This window comes from Rhinatrema bivittatum, chromosome 3 (genome assembly GCF_901001135.1).
Source record: "Rhinatrema bivittatum chromosome 3, aRhiBiv1.1, whole genome shotgun sequence".
NCBI classification, from domain to species: Eukaryota; Metazoa; Chordata; class Amphibia; order Gymnophiona; family Rhinatrematidae; genus Rhinatrema; species Rhinatrema bivittatum.
In genome coordinates, this window is record NC_042617.1 from 18,659,318 (window position 1) to 18,679,219 (window position 19,902).

A 19,902-nucleotide genomic window follows, 5' to 3' on the forward strand; every position below is an offset into this window, starting at 1 on the left:
CAGAGAGTAGGATTAAATGGACAATTTTCTCAGTGGAAGGGAGTGGACAGTGGAGTGCCTCAGGGATCTGTATTGGGACCCTTACTTTTCAATATATTTATAAATGATCTGGAAAGAAATACGACGAGTGAGATAATCAAATTTGCAGATGACACAGAATTGTTCAGAGTAGTTAAATCACAAGCAGATTGTGATGAATTGCAGGAGGACCTTGTGTGACTGGAGGATTGGGCATCCAAGTGGCGGATGAAATTTGATGTGGATAGGTGCAAGGTGATGCATATAGGGAAAAATAACCCATGCTATAATTACACAATGTTGGGTTCCATATTGGGTGCTACAACCCAGGAAAGAGAACTGGGTGTTATGGTGGATAACACATTGAAATCATCGGTTCAGTGTGCTGCAGCAGTCAAAAAAGCAAACAGAATGTTGGGAATTATTAGAAAAGGAATGGTGAATAAAACGGAAAATGTCATAATGCCTCTGTATCACTCCATGGTGAGACCGCACCTTGAATACTATGTACAATTCTGGTCGCCGCATCTCAAAAAAGATATAATTGCGATGGAGAAGGTACAGAGAAGGGCAACCAAAATGATAAGGGGAATGGAACAGCTCCCCTATGAGGAAAGACTAAAGAGGTTAGGACTTTTCAGCTTGGAGAAGAGACGGCTGAGGGGGGATATGATAGAGGTGTTTAAAATCATGAGAGGTCTAGAACGGGTAGATGTGAATCGGTTATTTACTCTTTCGGATAACAGAAAGACTAGGGGGCACTCCATGAAGTTAGCATGGGGCACATTTAAAACTAATCGGAGAAAGTTCTTTTTTACTCAACGCACAATTAAACTCTGGAATTTGTTGCCAGAGGATGTGGTTAGTGCAGTTAGTATAGCTGTGTTTAAAAAAGGATTGGATAAGTTCTTGGAGGAGAAGTCCATTACCTGCTATTAAGTTCACTTAGAGAATAGCCACTGCCATTAGCAATGGTTACATGGAATAGACTTAGTTTTTGGGTACTTGCCAGGTTCTTATGGCCTGGATTGGCCACTGTTGGAAACAGGATGCTGGGCTTGATGGACCCTTGGTCTGACCCAGTATGGCATTTTCTTATGTTCTTATGTTCTTATGATTACTCTTTTGAAAAGTACAAAGACCAGGTGACAAACAATGAAGTTCCTTGGTAATACATTTAAAAGTATAAGAGAAAATATTCTTTTACTCAGTACATAACTAAGCTCTGGAATTCATTGCCAGAGGATGTGGTGAAAGCTATTAGTCTAGCTGCGTTTAAAAAGGGTTTGTACAAATTCCTAGAGGAAAAGTCCAAAAACCATTATTAAGGCAGAGTTGCAGAAATCCATTGCTATCCCTGGGATAAGCAGCAAAGACTCTGTCTACACCTTGGGATCCTGCCAGGTACTTGTGACTTGGATTGGCCGCTGTTGGAAACAGGACGCTGGGCTTGATGGACCCCTTGGTCTGACTCAGTATGGCATGTTCTTATGATCTTAATCGTGCTTATTTGTAGAGAACCGCTAGAGTAATTGGCAAAAAAAGTGACATGCAGAGAAGGTTCCTGGTTTAGTTAATCCCTAATCTTAGTCTGCGTGCAGAAAACCATAGCCCCTCCACCACTGCAGAGGGGGGGCCAGAAGTGCATCTCCTCCGCCTGTCAGATTAGGGCCACAGGATGGTACACACTGTTCTCTTCTGGGGTTTAACTGCGGATTTTATTTTAAACAGCAAGATAACAACACTAGTATTAAATAAAGGTCTCTCAGGCACAGACTTTAGTAACAGATCAGGTCCGTGGAACAGGTACTCACACAGAGGTTCGGCTCAGAATACACAGCTTTATCTCGGAGATTCAGGGCCAAGACAGATCCTCAGGGGCGGGGATGCCGGCAGTGTCAGCCTTTGCAGAAGGCAAACTAAGTGGTTGCCGGCATTGAACATTGGACTGGTTAGCCACAGGGCTGTGCAGTGGTGATGCTGGCCAGATGTGGACCGGGTGCAGGAGAGGCAACTCGAGCAAATCCTAGCTGTCGAGAGTCCGTCCCCCGTAAAGATGCAGGCACTCCCGGGTCGGCGGCATTGGAGTCAGCGCTGGCCTGTGTGCTTCTGCACCTTTAAGGAGTCGGACTCGGCCACGACCCGCACCTCCTCCTTTATCCTTGGCTTTACACAAAGCTTGTTGAGCAGCAGGAGCGAGGACAGCCCGATAGCTGGGCTGCTATATCAAAGTTAGCCACAAAGGGCTTTGGGGTTGCTCTGTTGTGTGTTTGTGTGTCACTATAGCTGGCCATGAAAGAGTAAATTGTAGCAGGAAAGCTTTGGGTAACTTGATCTGGATAGTCAGCCTGAGGCCACAGCAGTGCAGGAGAGGCTGCCGGGCACAGAGCAGCCCTCAGGATACCTGGGAGGGAAGCTCCAGCCCTCAGGATACCTGGGAGGGAAGCTCCAGCCCTCAGGATACCTGGGAGGGAAACTCCAGCCCTCAGGATACCTGGGAGGGAAGCTCCAGGACTCAGGATACCTGGGAGGGAAGCTCCAGGACTCAGGATACCTGGGAGGGAAACTCCAGCCCTCAGGATACCTGGGAGGGAAACTCCAGCCCTCAGGATACCTGGGAGGGAAGCTCCAGCCCTCAGGATACCTGGGAGGGAAACTCCAGGACTCAGGATACCTGGGAGGGAAACTCCAGGACTCAGGATACCTGGGAGGGAAACTCCAGCCCTCAGGATACTTGGGAGGGAAGCTCCAGGACTCAGGATACCTGGGAGGGAAACTCCAGGACTCAGGATACCTGGGAGGGAAGCTCCAGCCCTCAGGATACTTGGGAGGGAAACTCCAGGACTCAGGATACCTGGGAGGGAAACTCCAGGACTCAGGATACCTGGAGGGAAACTCCAGGACTCAGGATACCTGGGGGGGAAGCTCCAGGACTCAGGATACCTGGGAGGGAAGCTCCAGGACTCAGGATACCTGGGAGGGAAACTCCAGCCCTCAGGATACTTGGGAGGGAAACTCCAGCCCTCAGGATACCTGGAGGGAAACTCCAGGACTCAGGATACCTGGGAGGGAAACTCCAGGACTCAGGATACCTGGGAGGGAAGCTCCAGCCCTCAGGATACTTGGGAGGGAAACTCCAGGACTCAGGATACCTGGGAGGGAAACTCCAGGACTCAGGATACCTGGAGGGAAACTCCAGGACTCAGGATACCTGGGAGGGAAGCTCCAGGACTCAGGATACCTGGGAGGGAAGCTCCAGGACTCAGGATACCTGGGAGGGAAACTCCAGCCCTCAGGATACCTGGGAGGGAAACTCCAGGACTCAGGATACCTGGGAGGGAAACTCCAGGACTCAGGATACCTGGGAGGGAAACTCCAGGACTCAGGATACCTGGGAGGGAAACTCCAGCCCTCAGGATACCTGGGAGGGAAACTCCAGGACTCAGGATACCTGGGAGGGAAACTCCAGGACTCAGGATACCTGGGAGGGAAACTCCAGCCCTCAGGATACCTGGGAGGGAAGCTCCAGGACTCAGGATACCTGGGAGGGAAACTCCAGCCCTCAGGATACCTGGAGGGAAACTCCAGGACTCAGGATACCTGGGAGGGAAGCTCCAGCCCTCAGGATACCTGGGAGGGAAGCTCCAGGACTCAGGATACCTGGGAGGGAAGCTCCAGGACTCAGGATACCTGGGAGGGAAACTCCAGCCCTCAGGATACCTGGAGGGAAACTCCAGGACTCAGGATACCTGGGAGGGAAACTCCAGGACTCAGGATACCTGGGAGGGAAGCTCCAGGACTCAGGATACCTGGAGGGAAACTCCAGGACTCAGGATACCTGGGAGGGAAGCTCCAGGACTCAGGATACCTGGAGGGAAACTCCAGGACTCAGGATACCTGGGAGGGAAACTCCAGCCCTCAGGATACCTGGGAGGGAAGCTCCAGCCCTCAGGATACTTGGGAGGGAAACTCCAGCCCTCAGGATACCTGGGAGGGAAGCTCCAGCCCTCAGGATACCTGGGAGGGAAGCTCCAGCCCTCAGGATACTTGGGAGGGAAACTCCAGCCCTCAGGATACCTGGGAGGGAAGCTCCAGGACTCAGGATACCTGGGAGGGAAACTCCAGCCCTCAGGATACCTGGGAGGGAAGCTCCAGGACTCAGGATACCTGGGAGGGAAACTCCAGCCCTCAGGATACCTGGGAGGGAAACTCCAGCCCTCAGGATACCTGGGAGGGAAGCTCCAGGACTCAGGATACCTGGGAGGGAAACTCCAGCCCTCAGGATACCTGGGAGGGAAGCTCCAGGACTCAGGATACCTGGGAGGGAAACTCCAGCCCTCAGGATACCTGGGAGGGAAGCTCCAGGACTCAGGATACCTGGGAGGGAAACTCCAGCCCTCAGGATACCTGGGAGGGAAACTCCGGGACTGCTCTTAATGCACACAGAGGTACTCTAGTAACTGCCTGTGCTCCAGGAAACAATACAAGGGTGCTCATTCACAGAGGTTTGCTCAGAGCCCCATAAGTGGTTAAAGTAGCCCTGGATCCAGGACACAAATGAGACAGAGAGGGGCAACCTGGCCTGGGTGGCCAGGATTGAGGGGGGGGGAGAGGAATAAGGCTGAGAGGAAGGGAAGGAGGAGACGATGCTTGGGGGAAAGGGGGGAGAATGCATGGAGGAAGGATGAGAGCGGGGAGAAGAGTGAGAGAGTGTCGAGGGATGGGAAGAGGAGAGAGAATGAATGGAAGGAGGGGAAGTGGGGGAGAATGCATGGAGGGGAAGAGGAAAGGGAGAGGAGAAGAGTGAGAGAATGTGGAGGGAGAGGAAGAGGAGAGAATGTATGGAGGAAGGATGAGAGCAGGGAGAAGAGTGAGAGAGTGTCGAGGGAGGGGAAGAGGAGAGAATGTATGGAGGAAGGATGAGAGCAGGGAGAAGAGTGAGAGAGTGTCGAGGGAGGGGAAGAGGAGAAAGAATGAATGGAAGGAGGGGAAGTGAATGCATGGAGGGAAGAGGAGAGGGAGAGGAGAAGTGAGAGAGTGTCGACGGAGAGGAAGAGGAGAGAATGTATGGAGGGACTGGGGAGAAGAGGGAGAGAATGACTGCAGAGAGGAAGAGCATAGATGGAGGAAGAAGGAGAGAATGGATAGAGGGGAAGTAGGATGGATGGGGAGAGAGAATGCTGGGTGGGAGGGAGGAGAGAATATCTGGAGGTGGGGTTCCATCAAGAATTTTTGCCCACGGTGCCATTTGCCCTAAACCCGGCCCAGATGCTGGTTCAAATCCAGCCTGAACACTTTGCCCCCTTAGAGCCCCACGGCAGTCTCCTTCCTGCCAGGACCCGCGTGCATCCTCTCGCTCTGCAGTGCGCCTGCCTCCTCCCGGCCCCCCGTGTGACCTCGTGGGCTCTCTCTAGCACTGCCCTTCTCTCTCTCCTGGGGTGCGAGAGAGGTAGCTGACCTGATTTCCCTCTCCTTCCTTTTCAGGTTTGTGGTGCGGTTCATAGAGCTGGATGGCCTCTCCTGCTTGCTGAATTTCCTGAAGAGCATGGACTATGAGACATCAGAGAGCCGCATACACACATCCGTTATAGGGTGCATCAAGGCGCTGATGAACAACTCCCAGGGGAGGGCGCACGTGTTGGCCCACCCCGAGAGCATCAACATCATCTCGCAGAGCTTGCGCATGGAGAACATCAGAACCAAGATCGCCGTGTTGGAGATCCTGGGGGCCGTCTGCCTGGTGCCGGACGGCCACAAAAAGGTCCTGCAGGCCATGCTGCACTATCAGGCCTACGCGGCGGAAAGGACCAGATTCCAGGTGAGAGCAGGAGGGGGGGAAACGCGCGTGCCGCGTCCCCGCCCACCCCTGCAAGTTCCACCACGCGCCCCGGGCACGTGACGTTGCTCAGGACGGGCTCGGGGTACTGATCGTCGCATCGGCACGGCAACGAGGGAGGGGGCCCACGTGATAAGCTGCGCAAGAACCCGCCGCGGGCTTCTGCAGGGGTAATTACGCGCGTACGTGATAACGCGTTTGACGCGGAAACGGCGCGCGCGAGCGTACCCGCGCAGTAACCCCGTGGCAGGTTTTGCGCGAGAGTGTGCAGATTTCAGGTAAAGGCGGTGGTTTATCTATCCCCGCGCTACGCGGGGAGATCGGTTAGCCGCGGGGTTTTTCCTTTTTTTAAGCGGGTGCTTTAGCGCCCGGGTCAGGGCAGGAGTTAAGTGAAAAGCGCCAGTCTGGAGCCCCTTTAAACTCCAATGCTGGCATTAGCTTTCCTGAGCTGCTTTAAACTCCCTTCATTTCCCGCACGGTTTTCCCATGCCAGGTCGAGTGTCCGTGCGGCCTTTTCCACGCTGGGCGCCCGGGGCTTGCCGTCGCCCCTGCCGCTTTGGCAGCTTTCGGTCCCAGTCCGGGTCCCGGCGACGCTGCAGATCTGGGCGGTGCTGGCGCTTGCCTTTAGCCCCCCCCCCGGAGATCATCGGTCCGTCTGTCCCAGCTCCTGCTCTCTCTCTCCCGGCGGGGCTGATCCACGCCGAGCAGCCCCAGGCGCCCGGAATGGAAAAGGCCGCACGGACACACAAGCACAGTAACGCCAGCAATGCAGGAAAAGGGGCCGGCAGGAGCTGAAACAGTTTATTTTTGGAATAATGTGGAGCCGATGTAATCAGCAGTAAGTTAGAAATACCCTCTCCTGAGTCTGCAGCACTTTTTCAGTTGCATCTATCTTAGTGCCGGTTTTTCCTGCAACTTTCTGCATGGGGGCTTTTATGTGGGTATTGGCGCATGTATTTGGTGTTGCACGCACTTTTTTTTTTTCTAGCGTATCCAATTTGCGTGCCGTCCTCTTATTACGTCTCACGGAGGCGCCTGCTTTTGCCATGCGCAATAAAAAAAAATATACGAGCTGAAAATTTGCACCAATTTTAGCACGGGACTTATTACATCGGCCCCAGGGAATGTGTCACGCTGTTGTGACTTCTCCCAAAGAACCCGGGGATTTCCAGGGATGTAGCTTGAAATATGTCAGGATTAAGGACATAGCTGCGTATTTGGCTATAATGCAATACTGGTGGATGCGGTCTTTCCTGTTTTACTATTCTGAGTTCAGTGCTGCCAAGGCTCACTGGGGAGGAGGTGACCCCTGGAGACATAGCGGCTGCTCTTGCCTTGCAAATAAAAGGATTTTAAGTTAATAAAAAACACTGAGAGAGAACATTGTGAGGATTAGTCCATACTGTGAGCCAGTCCTCGTATACAGTACACTATGATGAGTTTATCATGCTTTGTCCAACATTGCCTTCTGCCCCGTGTAACGGTGTCATGTGGTGGTGGTGGCCAGTGAAAGGTGTGACAGAATGCACAGGACCACAGCTCGCAATCTCTCGTCGGCTCTCGGGGACAGCGGTGGCCCCCCCGCAGACGGCACACTGGGGCCCCTGCCTGATTCTCCTGCATTGTTAATGACCACCTGAAGCATGTGTTCTTAGTACCTTTTAACTATCTGACACTCATTTTTAGTATACTTTACTTTTAGCTTTTATCTCTATTTTAACAGCTAGTGTGTTTTTGTAATTTCTGATCTTTTATTTATCTTAGCTGTTACTCTTTATTTTACGATATGATTGTAACCTCATTGCTTTTATTTATTTTATTGAAACGTTAACCCGCTGTGAAGGCTGTGCCGAGACAACGGTATATAAATGATAATAAACCTTAAACCTTGTTCGCAGGGACAGAGAAATGTGAAAAGACCCAGTTTTTGGCGGGAGAATTCTGGCGTTTCTGACGTGATGGAGGTATCCGCAGTATAGAAATAGTTTAAATCCATCAGCCACTCGGACTCGGCCTGGCTCAGAAACTGTCGCCTGGTTGCAGCAGCATAGAAATGCAGGGATGGGACGGGGGACGTCGGAGGGCCTGCGGGACATTGTACACCGATGTTTGTCTGACCTGCTTCTGCAGATCCGCCCTGATGGCAATTCGACCGCTTCCTTAGGAAACTAGTTTTGGGGACTCACCTCCCTTAGGGCAGCTCTCTAAACTATGGAGGATTCTCCTCTTGGTGAGCAGTAAGCCGCTGCTTCTCCAACGTGCAGCTGATGCAGCAGAGTTCACGGAAGGGGAGTTGTAATTTCCAGACTCGTTTCCTGCTCGTTAAACGCTGTATTACACGAAAGCAGTGGAGTTTTAGAATGATGCAGGCAGACTTGCATGCCTGCCATACGTCGGATTCGTGTGGAGGTTTACCCGGACGACGCAGAGGGGCTCCCGGGGACGGATTTGGGGCGGGATTTTTACTTGCACACATAAAAGGTGAATTTTAAAAAGTTGATTCAGGGGCTGCGTGAATATGCTGGACCGGCGCGCGCCAAACGGATTTTAAAAGCCGGCCGGATACTCACGCGTGCAAATGAAAAGATTCCAAAAAGGGGCGTGGCCTGGGCAGGGCAAGGGCGTTCCTGGATTTAACCGTGAAATTTGCGCGTGAATACTTACCCACGCTGGCACGCGCCAGGGTAACTTTACTTCTGCTGAGGATGGTGTGTAAAGAATAAAATGGAATAAAATTAGTTCGGAGGGTTCTAAGGGGGCGGGGTTAATAGGGGGCAGGAAAGCTAGTAAACCAGGTAGAAGCAGGATTTGCACGCACCTGTGCTCGCAGCCGGGCTATTTCATAACACGCGTGTGCGTCCCCAGGCGCGGGCAGCAGGATGCGCGCACGTGTGCGCCCACACGCCGCTCTGAAAGTTACCGTCATACTGTTTTCAGTTTTACAAAAGCACGTGGGAAATTTCAGGCGTGCCCCGCAGGGCAGGTCTAACCTGGGCGGGTGCTTTTGGCAGGATAACATTCCGAAGGAATGTGTGCGCGTAACGTCCTGGCCGATGTGTCAGTGAACCTTGCATCCTCTTGTCGCCGGCGGCCCTGATCCCAGGGCGTTAGCCAGCCCGGTCAGAAGCAGAAGGGAAAAAGATAAATTGTTCCCACTCTCGCTCTATATTTGCTTGCCAGCCGGGGGCGTTCCTTTAGGTTTATTGCTGTTCTGAGAACTCCCTGTAGAAGCGTTGAAAGGCCAGACTGCCGTGGGGGTGCTTTCTGGGGCATCGAAGCCGTCGACGCCTCTTAAAATGGAAAATCTCCATCGCTTGTGCTGTCAAAAGCAGGCACGCGAGCGGTGACCCCGGGGATCGATTGCAAATGTTACCGTGGTGGTGGGTGTCATTCAGCGACAACCCTGCAGCGTGCCGGGAGTGCCCCCCGTTGGCGGGAGCCTGGCACCTCTGGGTCATGATGCCACAGACGGCACCACGCGCACATTGTGTGAAGCGAGCCGATCCCGTGCCGCGGGAGGTCATCTGTGGCGACTGTTCTCCAATATGGCGGCTGCTGGCCGCCCAAGAGAGCTGGGAAGGGAGTGGCTAACATCCTGTCTCTTAAACTGAGCTAGCAGTGCAGGGGAAAAGGAGAGAGCACTCTGCAAGTAGTGACTGCTCTGCAAGGTGAGAGGCGGTCTCTGACTGGGAAGCTCACTCTCTCCCTCCTCCTTTACACGGTCCCCTCTCTCTTCTCGGAGGACTTCGCTCTGCTCCCCCCCTGGTCTTGAGAAGCTCGTTGGGAGCTCGGGACTCCTGTCGTACGTACGTATGATGTTTGGTGGCCGTCCTTACCTTTCTCTTCTGGTATCGAGGTGTGAAACGTCGACGCAGAAGCGCCCTGGGGTTTCTCTGTGCAGCTGCGTATAAAACCTTTCCTCCAGGCCCCTCTTGCTGCCCGGCCCTCCAGCACTGGTGAGAGAGAGAGAGAGAGAGAACCGAAGCTCCGGAGAGGGAGGCCGAAAGCTCCAGACGACTTTGAATCCGGCGCTTTCCGCCGATCGGAGTCTGCGACCCCCCCGGAGACGTTCTGCTGCCTGTTTTCGGCAGGATTTGTCAAACCCTTGAGGTTCCCAGCAGCATCTTAATGTAAACAGCCTAAAGTTATTAAAATTCTTCCACAAAGTAATGAAAATTAATCAGAAACAACTTGTGGGCCGTGCAGGAAAGCGAGTTTCTTCCCAGCAGGCAGAAACAATAACGTAATGGCTTAACATGAACAGTCCTGGATTCCCATCCAGAGGGGGAGGGCACCTGGAAAGCACAGCTTTGAAGGACGGGGCCCGCCGTGGGCCCTAAAAGCAGTGGGGAACGGATGGGAGAATTTGGAAAGTGAATCGATAGCGTCACCCGGGCCTGCTTTTGAGTCACGGCGGGTTCATCCCGTGATGAGGCAGCGGGAACCATTCCTGAGGACCTGGCGTGGGGAAACGCTCATGGAAACGCTGTAAAAGCCGCATCCTCCTCCTCGCTCACAGTGCGGGCACGCTGTGATGACGTAGATAGCGAGAACCTGCAGCCTAGTCTAATCCCTGCTCCACCGTAGCTTGCTCCGGCCTTGCTGTTCCCCGCAGGAGAGCACACACGGGGAGCCTGCTTTCCCATCCGAGTGAGTTCAGGCAGGAATCGGCCAAAATTTATGATTTGCAGTTTGAAAAAAAGAAAAGGTTTGCCGTTCCAAAGCAAAAGTCATGGGATAGGAGGCGATGTCCTTTCGTGGATTACAAACTGGTTAAAAGACAGGAAACAGAGAGTAGGAATAAATGGTCAATTTTCTCAGCAGAAAAGGGTAAACAGTGGAGTGCCTCAGGGATCTGAACTTGGACCGGTGCTTTTCAATATATATATCTAAATGATCTGGAAAAGAATACGATGAGTGAGGTTATCAAATTTGCGGATGATACAAAATTATTCAGAGTAGTTAAATCACAAACGGATTGTGATACATTACAGGAGGACCTTGCAAGACTGGAAGATTGGGCATCCAAATGGCAGATGAAATTTAATGTGGACAAATGCAAGGTGTTGCATATAGGGAAAAATAACCCTTGCTGTAGTTACAGGATGTTAGGTTCCATATTAGGAGCTACCACCCAGGAAAAAGATTTAGCATCATAGTGGATAACACATTGAAATCGTCAGCTCAGTGAGCTGCAGCAGTCAAAAAAGCAAATAGAATGTTAGGAATTATTAGGAAGGGAATGATGAATAAAACGGAAGATGTCATAATGCCTCTATATCGCTTCATGGTGAGACCACACCTTGAAATCTGAAATTTGGCAATATGCTGGGAGCCCCCTGGCAAGATGGCTTCTTTGGCGGCGTCTCTGCTTATCGTGTCCTGCAGACTGAGGACCTCAGCCCTTGCAAACTGTCTGGGAAATGTTGAGTGAAGTGCAGAGCAAGGAATGGTTTGAGTGCAAAATGTCGTGGCCCAGGAGCAGGAGAAGACTCTCTCTCTCCCAACGATGGAGTCGTTGGGAGAGAGAGACCAGTGGCTCGTGGAACCCCGCATCCTGTCTCTAACAGTGGCCAGTTTGGGTCACTCGCACCATACCTGGCGGATCTTGGCTGGGAAGATCACCTCCATGTTGCTCGTTGCCCGACGTAAGAGGTAGCCATCCCCATGCCTGCCTGGCTCATAATCGTTAAAGGGCCTGCCCTCCCCCAAAATGTGTCCAGACCTTTCCCAAACCCAACTAGGCTAGTGACCTTGGCCCAGCCAGAGAGAGACTGGCCAGCTGTCCACCTTACGTCTGCACAGGGACACCCCGAGGACTGAAGAGAATGATAGGTCTGGCACGGGGGATGCTCGGCCTTGCTGTTTTGGCTCGGAAGAGTTTGGTGGATTGACACAAGCAGAAATGGTCTTTCACATTTAGGATTCCTGTTCAAATAGGGCCTAGCCCTGTACTGATTCCCATCTGAGAGCCACTTGAGAGCCTTTCACAAAAGTCATTTGTGGTTTTATTTCAGCTCGGCGCAGACAGACAGACACTCACAGTCTCTGTGAAACCATCGTTCCAGCGGGCACCACACGACTCATTTCGGCAGACAGACCAGGGACGGAATGGACAGCTGGACTGATGTCTCGTTTCTGCTCAGGTGGTCATCACCGAGCTTGCTGTCCTTCCTGGGCTATAACTGCCTTTCAGAAGTGGCATGGAGGAGTGGCCTAGTGGTTAGAGCAGTGGATTGAGGGTGGAGGAGTAGCCTAGTGCTTAGAGCAGAACCAGGAGACCAGGGTTCGAGTCCCGCTGTCGTGCCTTGTGACCTTGGGCAAGTGACTTTACCCTCCATTGCCTCAGGTACAAACTTAGATTGTAAGCCCTCTGGGGATAGCTGAATGTAACCCACTTTGAGTTTCCTGTCTGCCTCGCTTCTGCACTGTCTTTGCCTGCCGGGGTCCCTTTGCGCTGACATTCTCCGTGCTGTAGTCGGCGCCTCCTCATGTCTCCGGCAACGAACCACCGCGCAGTCAGTCCGCGGCTGAACCGAAGCCAGGCTGCTGCCGCTCTCTTTTCCTGAAGAGGGACAGGACCTTACGCCCCCTTCCACCAAGGAACGTGTTTCCTATCCCGCCCGCAACCCCAGGAATTAACGGAGAGCGTGAAACAGCAGCAGAGATTCACAGTGCGATCCCAGGCTCTACCACCCCCCCCCCCCCCTGCGAGAGAGAATACAGCACATATAATGCATGTGGAAGGCGCTTGTGCTTCCTTTTATTTCAGTATCTTGCCCATCTCCTGGACAGCCGCTTCGTGCAAGGCGCATCCTCAGCCATCTTGTCTTCCTCTCTGAGCCTGAGAGCTCCACTTCTGCAGTGTGCCCTGCCCTGGCCTGACCGCTGACAAGAGAGGGAGGGCAAGGATCTGAACCCGCACCCCCCTGAGCCACAGATGTGTCCTGCGCCTGTGCATGTCTGGCTGGAGGTTGCGGTCTGAGTTCATGCCACAGGGGATGGCCTTGCTGTGCTCGGTGGCTGATAAGATGGGCAGAGATGCGGAAGCGGGCGCTGGCGAGTCATTCCACAGGCCTATCTGCAAACTAGCCACTCGTTTAACAGTAACAGACTTAATGAGCCCGGTCCACGAGGTTCTTCTTAATATAAGGGTAGGACACAACAGTTCTTAATAAGAGGCTGGGCCCGTGCATCTAGGATAGGCGGAGCATTTCTTGAAATGTGTTTACCCCGCACATTTCTCTCCATATTAGATCTTTATTCGTTAAGAGTATTGTGCGTTATTGGGAGTTTGTAGCTGGAGTGATATTCCCCTCCGGGCTCTCCTCTCTCACAGTCTTTGCAGGAAGGAGAGGAGGGAGGCGATCTGTCTGCGCAGCCCGTTCGTGTCGGCGAAGCTCGGTGGACAGCGCGAGACACCTGGAACGGCTGGGCAGGAGCCCCACACACACAGGAAGAGGCCCAGAAAAACCATTTCTAGTGCGCTCGCTCTCTCGTCAGCTGCGAAAAGACATCTTTAAACACTTTTCGCCACCAAATAATGAAAGAGCAAAACATCTGAACTGGGATCAAAGACGCTCCCATTCTGGAGTCATATTTATGGATATGCAGGGGGGAAAACGACTCCTCAGGGCTTGCGTTTTAAAGACAAAACTTTCCTTTCAGTTCAGCTTCCCCTCAGTTCGTGATGTGCAAGAGCTTTTCATGCAGCCTTGCCTTTGAGAAGCTGCGGGCGCCGCCAGAGGGGATCAGAAAGAGAGGGGATTCCTTCCATCCTTCTGCTCTGCTGACTCTGTGTTTGACATCTGTGCCGTGTATTGCACCTGCCCTGGGTGCTGAAGCCAGAGCGAGAGTCGGGGGGGGGGGGGGGGGAACCCGATCCGGCCATCCTGTTGGGTGGAGGGCAGGATGGTCGCTGGGAAACGTGCAGGACTGGCGCAGAGCTGAGGCAGGACCCCTCCCCCCCCCCCCCAGACATGGAAAACCAAGGGAAGTTGGGGAGTTGCCGGCTGACTCCAGAGTCATTCAGGACGAGAGAGGCTTGGGGAGATCTCGACTGTATTTCCATACATGCAAAGAGGCAGAGCTTGGCCTGGGCAAATAATAAAAAAAACAAAAAACAACCCACACAGAAAAGCCCAAACGCTAGGCTGCAGAAAGTGTCACAGGAGAAAGAAAAGAAACGCAGAAGTAGCAGAGGATGCAGCACCGTAAATGAGGACAGGCCGATAAAATTGGGTGTAGCACTAGCGTCTGTAGTGCTGCCTTTTGAGCCCAGAGACCCACCACATGGGAATGAGTGGGGAAACCTCTAGGGGTAGCCATTATTTTGTTCTAATTGGAAGCTGCAGAGTTGGCACTTCTGCTGCAGTGCTCCTGGTTTCTCCTGTATGGAGCGTTTCTTCCATTCATAGATTTTTGGCTCACTCCACCAGCCACCAGGAAGCCTGTATTCAGTCAGCCGGCGAGTGGGTAAGTTGTCCGTTTAATTTTGTGCGGATAATCAGAGGAACTTGCCCAAATGAGTTCAGACCTATTGTTTCTGTGGACTGACCTGCCTGAACAAATTTAGCTGGATAGCCCTCAATGTGGTGCAATCCAGCAAAATACCTTAGTCCGTCCTCACCTCACCTCCGGCCTTGGTCTCTCGTTGTCTGGGTAACTTTATCTGCACAAAGATGGACAAAGGGGGGATATTCCTCAAGGGTAGGATTTGTGTAGGTTACTGCCAGTTTTACTTGCAGAAATCTTTTGAATATCTATCTCTAGGAAGATAATGCAGAGCGACCTCTGAGACTGATTTTTTTACCCGAGGGATGGATGGAATTATAAACTCTGAAGTGTTGGAAACTGATGGAGGCGAGAAGAATTTAGAAAGCTGAAGAATTTGCCTATTGAGTCTTGAGGTTAGGAGTCCTGTCCTGAGCTTGAGCTCTGTTGTGATGCCTGAAAGTAATTTCTCCGAACTGGACAGGCTCTTGCAGTAGTTAAAGCAATGAGCTATGAATGACAGAAGCCAGGGCTCAAATCCCGCTGCTGCCTCTCATGACCTTGGGCGAGCCACTTCAACCTCCATTATCTCAGGTACAAACTTAGATTGTGAGGGCACCATAGACAGGGAATGTGATCCACTTTCAAGTGCCCAAAAACAAACTATAAGATAAATAAATGCTCTTCTAGTATTTTTATGAGGAGATAGACTGTTATGTTTTTCTTTATTTGATTTCTTCAGTGCATTGTAATAATCCTTCTTGAATTCCCATGGATATGGATTTCATTGTATCTGCTGCATTCTATCTGAGAGTAAACAGATTGCATCAGAACCACCAGCAATGCTGACTCGGGGAAAACAGACGGACTGCATCGTAACCACCAGCACCGCTGACTCTGAGAACAGACGGACGGCATCGGAACCACCAGCACCACTGACTATGAGAATGGACGGACGGCATCGGAACCACCAGCACCGCTGACTCAGAGAACAGACGGACTGCATCGGAACCACCAGCACCACTGATTCACAGAATAGACGGACGGTATTGGAACCACCAGCACCACTGATTCACAGAATAGACGGACGGTATTGGAACCACCAGCACCACTGACTCTGAGAACAGACGGACGGCATCAGAACCACCAGCACTGCTGACTATGAGAACAGATGGCCGGCATCGGAACCACCAGCACTGCTGACTCTGAGAACAAACGGACATCATCGGAACCACCAGCACCGCTGACTCTGAGAACAGACTGACGGCATCGGAACCACCAGCACCGCTGACTATGAGAACAGACTGACGGCATCGGAACCATCAGCACCGCTGACTATGAGAACAGACTGACGGCATCGGAACCACCAGCACCGCTGACTCTGAGAACAGACGGACGGTATCGGAACCACCAGCACCGCTGACTCTGAGAACAGACGGACGGCATCAGAACCACCAGCACCGCTGACTCGGAGAACAGAAGGATGGCATCGTAACCACCAGCACCGCTGACTCGGAGAACAGACGGACGGCATCGTAACCACCAGCACCACTGACTCTGAGAACAGACGGACGGCATCAGAACCACCAGCACTGCTGACTCTGAGAACAGACGGACGGCATCGGAACCACCAGCACCGCTGACTCTGAGAACAGACGGACGGTATCGGAACCACCAGCACCGCTGACTCTGAGAACAGACGGACGGCATCAGAACCACCAGCACCGCTGACTCGGAGAACAGAAGGATGGCATCGTAACCACCAGCACCGCTGACTCTGAGAACAGACGGACGGCATCGGAACCACCAGCACCGCTGACTCTGAGAACAGACGGACGGCATCAGAACCACCAGCACTGCTGACTATGAGAACAGATGGCCGGCATCGGAACCACCAGCACCGCTGACTCTGAGAACAGACTGACGGCATCGGAACCACCAGCACCGCTGACTATGAGAACACTGACGGCATCGGAACCACCAGCACCGCTGACTCTGAGAACAGACGGACGGCATCAGAACCACCAGCACCGCTGACTCGGAGAACAGAAGGATGGCATCGTAACCACCAGCACCGCTGACTCTGAGAACAGACGGACGGCATCGGAACCACCAGCACCGCTGACTCTGAGAACAGACTGACGGCATCGGAACCACCAGCACCGCTGACTATGAGAACAGACGGACGGTATCGGAACCACCAGCACCGCTGACTCTGAGAACAGACGGACGGCATCGGAACCACCAGCACCGCTGACTCTGAGAACAGACTGACGGCATCGGAACCACCAGCACCGCTGACTCTGAGAACACTGACGGCATCGGAACCACCAGCACCGCTGACTCTGAGAACAGACGGACGGTATCGGAACCACCAGCTCCGCTGACTCTGAGAACAGACGGACGGTATCGGAACCACCAGCACCGCTGACTCTGAGAACAGACGGACGGCATCGGAACCACCAGCACCGCTGACTATGAGAACAGAAGGATGGCATCGTAACCACCAGCACCGCTGACTCTGAGAACAGACGGACGGTATCGGAACCACCAGCTCCGCTGACTCTGAGAACAGACGGACGGTATCGGAACCACCAGCACCGCTGACTCTGAGAACAGACGGACGGCATCGGAACCACCAGCACCGCTGACTCTGAGAACAGACTGACGGCATCGGAACCACCAGCACCGCTGACTCTGAGAACACTGACGGCATCGGAACCACCAGCACCGCTGACTCTGAGAACAGACGGACGGTATCGGAACCACCAGCTCCGCTGACTCTGAGAACAGACGGACGGTATCGGAACCACCAGCACCGCTGACTCTGAGAACAGACAGACGGCATCGGAACCACCAGCACCGCTGACTCTGAGAACAGACTGACGGCATCGGAACCACCAGCACCGCTGACTATGAGAACACTGACGGCATCGGAACCACCAGCACCGCTGACTCTGAGAACAGACGGACGGTATCGGAACCACCAGCTCCGCTGACTCTGAGAACAGACTGACGGCATCTGAACCACCAGCACCGCTGACTATGAGAACACTGACGGCATCGGAACCACCAGCACCGCTGACTCTGAGAACAGACGGACGGTATCGGAACCACCAGCACCGCTGACTCTGAGAACAGACGGGCGGCATCGGAACCACCAGCACCGCTGACTGAAAATAGACGGTATCGGAACCACCAGCACCGCTGACTCTCAGACTGCTTCGGAATGACCAGCACTGTTATCAATCAGTTCCTTTCCTAGGAAGGGACCCTTGGAGGCTTTTAACACTTTCCAGTGCTTTGCTCGACAGATAATTTTAATTCTGTGTGGTTCCTGATTTATTCCATCCCAATGGGGATCCATCATTTCTACCCAGAGGAGGTTATATCTAATCATGCACTTTCCCTTTTGAAAATGATCCCACCAAATCTACCCATGCACAATTACACCTGCTAAATTGTGTGCAGAAACATTTTGGGAAATTTAATGTACAAAAGAATGCACATAACCCCGCCCCCAAGAACGCCTCTGCTCAGACCCTTTAAACTTATATGTGAACATGATATGCATGCATACGTTTACCTACATACTGGGCAGGCAATTTGTGAAAGGCCATTTCTGCCCGTAAAACATAGTTTAACTTGCAGAAGTCTCTTTGCAGATTTCCCTCACTAAGATTTTTTCTCCATGATTCACTGCATAACAAGCTCCACTTGTTTCTTGATAACTAAGGGCCTGTTGTATTGGATAGTTTTTTTCCATTTTGTGTCTATGGGGAACATGCTTGATACATAGAACCTAAGGTTGCCACCCCCCCAGGTCAACCCAAACAGGCTGATCAAGTCTTAATTATGCCTCGTAACATGCAAGGACTAATAGCTCCTGATGTTCTTAGGGAAATCAGACCTAGATCTCCATGCATATAGTGGGGTAAAACCAGGACTGAATCTGTCTCCTTGGGTATACCTGCACAGTTGACTACCCTACTGGTAATGACTGACGCTCCTGAGAAGCCTCTCGGGAAATCATGCACAGGGGACAGAAAGCCTTGTGCATTGGTTAGGAAATAATCTGCATGGATGTGTGGAGGTAGGGGAGTCCTGCACAGAGGTCAGAGAGCCTTGTGTATTGGTTAGGAAATAATCTGCATGGATGTGTGGAGGTAGGGGAGTCCTGCACAGAGGTCAGAGAGCCTTGTGCATTGGTTAGGAAATAATCTGCATGGATGTGTGGAGGTAGGGGAGTCCTGCACAGAGGTCAGAGAGCCTTGTGCATTGGTTAGGAAATAATCTGCATGGATGTGTGGAGGTAGGGGAATCCTGCACAGAGGTCAGAGAGCCTTGTTCATTGGTTAGGAAATAATCTGCATGGATGTGTGGAGGTAGGGGAGTCATGCACAGGGGTCAGAGTGCCTTGTGCATTGGTTATAGGGAATCATGTGCATGGGTCAAAGAGCCATGTGTAGAGGAAGAGGAGTCATACACAGGGTCAGAGAGCCATGTGAAGGGATTGGATAGACCCAGGAGCCATGCACAGTGGTTAGAGGAGGAACAAGTAAGAGGCACCTGGAAGGTAGGCCCGAAATCACAGCTAAGTGATTTTGTATTCTCTTAATTCATCAGTTAAGCTGTTTTCTGCATGTGACCTTCCTTATTCTTAAGGAAGGTAGGGCACTCATTGCTGCCGTCCATCTCTTGACAGCCTTTCCCCATGTTACTTGGATGGCTTCTAATTCTGCTGTTGCAGCATGTCTCCATGTTGTCCTTGATCCACCTCATTGCCTCTTGTCTGGAGGATTCCTTCGCAGCATCTGGTTTATGTTGTTCCAGTCCCTTCTCCATGTGTGTCCTAGCCATCTCCGTTTACACGCTGTAAATTATTATCCTATTACTTTCTGTTTCGTCTTTCTCCAAAGCTCTTCATTTATAAAATAATGAGTGGAGTGGAACGGGTAAACGCAAATCGGTTGTTTACTTTTTCAAAAAGTACAAAGACCAGGGGACATGAGTTAAGTTACTAGATGATACATTTAAAAAACAGTAACGTAGTAATGACGGGAGAAAAGGAGCAAATAGCCCAGCAAGCTTCTTGTAGCAAGGTCTTTCGTGCTGTGTAGATCACCCCTAGGTTTCTTTTAAGAGACGTCTATGCAGTTATCCCCAATCCTTAGGATATTTACAATCAAAAACCAAGCAACTGTAAAACCCATAAAACTGTACTGCTAGTAATATTTTTACTGGGTGAGAAGCCTTCCTAAAAAACCAGCAGTACTGACTTGTTTTGCTTTTGGACTTGGCCATAGAAGCGTTCCTGTGCTTTTTCCCCTTATGTCTGCGTATCAGTACCCCCAGGCCGTAAAAGTCGGGGGTCCTTATTGGTTGCCTTCTGAATCCAATTCCCCTTGCTCCCCCCCCCTCCGCCATCAAAGGGGAGAGTGATGTTGCAGTGCATTAAAAGTATCAAGGCTTATTGGTTGAGGGTATTAATCTCTGTGCTTCTGCTAAGGGTAGTAATTGTCACACAGAGCCGGTTACTCCCATGCACTCATTTC

The 19,902-nt window shown here is 52.0% G+C and overlaps 1 protein-coding gene across 1 annotated transcript in view; it reads left to right on the forward strand.

Annotated features, from left to right (window-relative positions):
* Window positions 1-19,902, forward strand: part of DAAM2 (dishevelled associated activator of morphogenesis 2) — a 443,570-nt gene that overhangs the window by 214,833 nt on the left and 208,835 nt on the right. Inside the window, exon 6 of the mRNA XM_029592931.1 lies at window positions 5,503-5,836. Within this exon, the coding sequence (XP_029448791.1) occupies window positions 5,503-5,836 (334 nt within the window). The remainder of the gene's footprint in view (window positions 1-5,502; window positions 5,837-19,902) is intronic.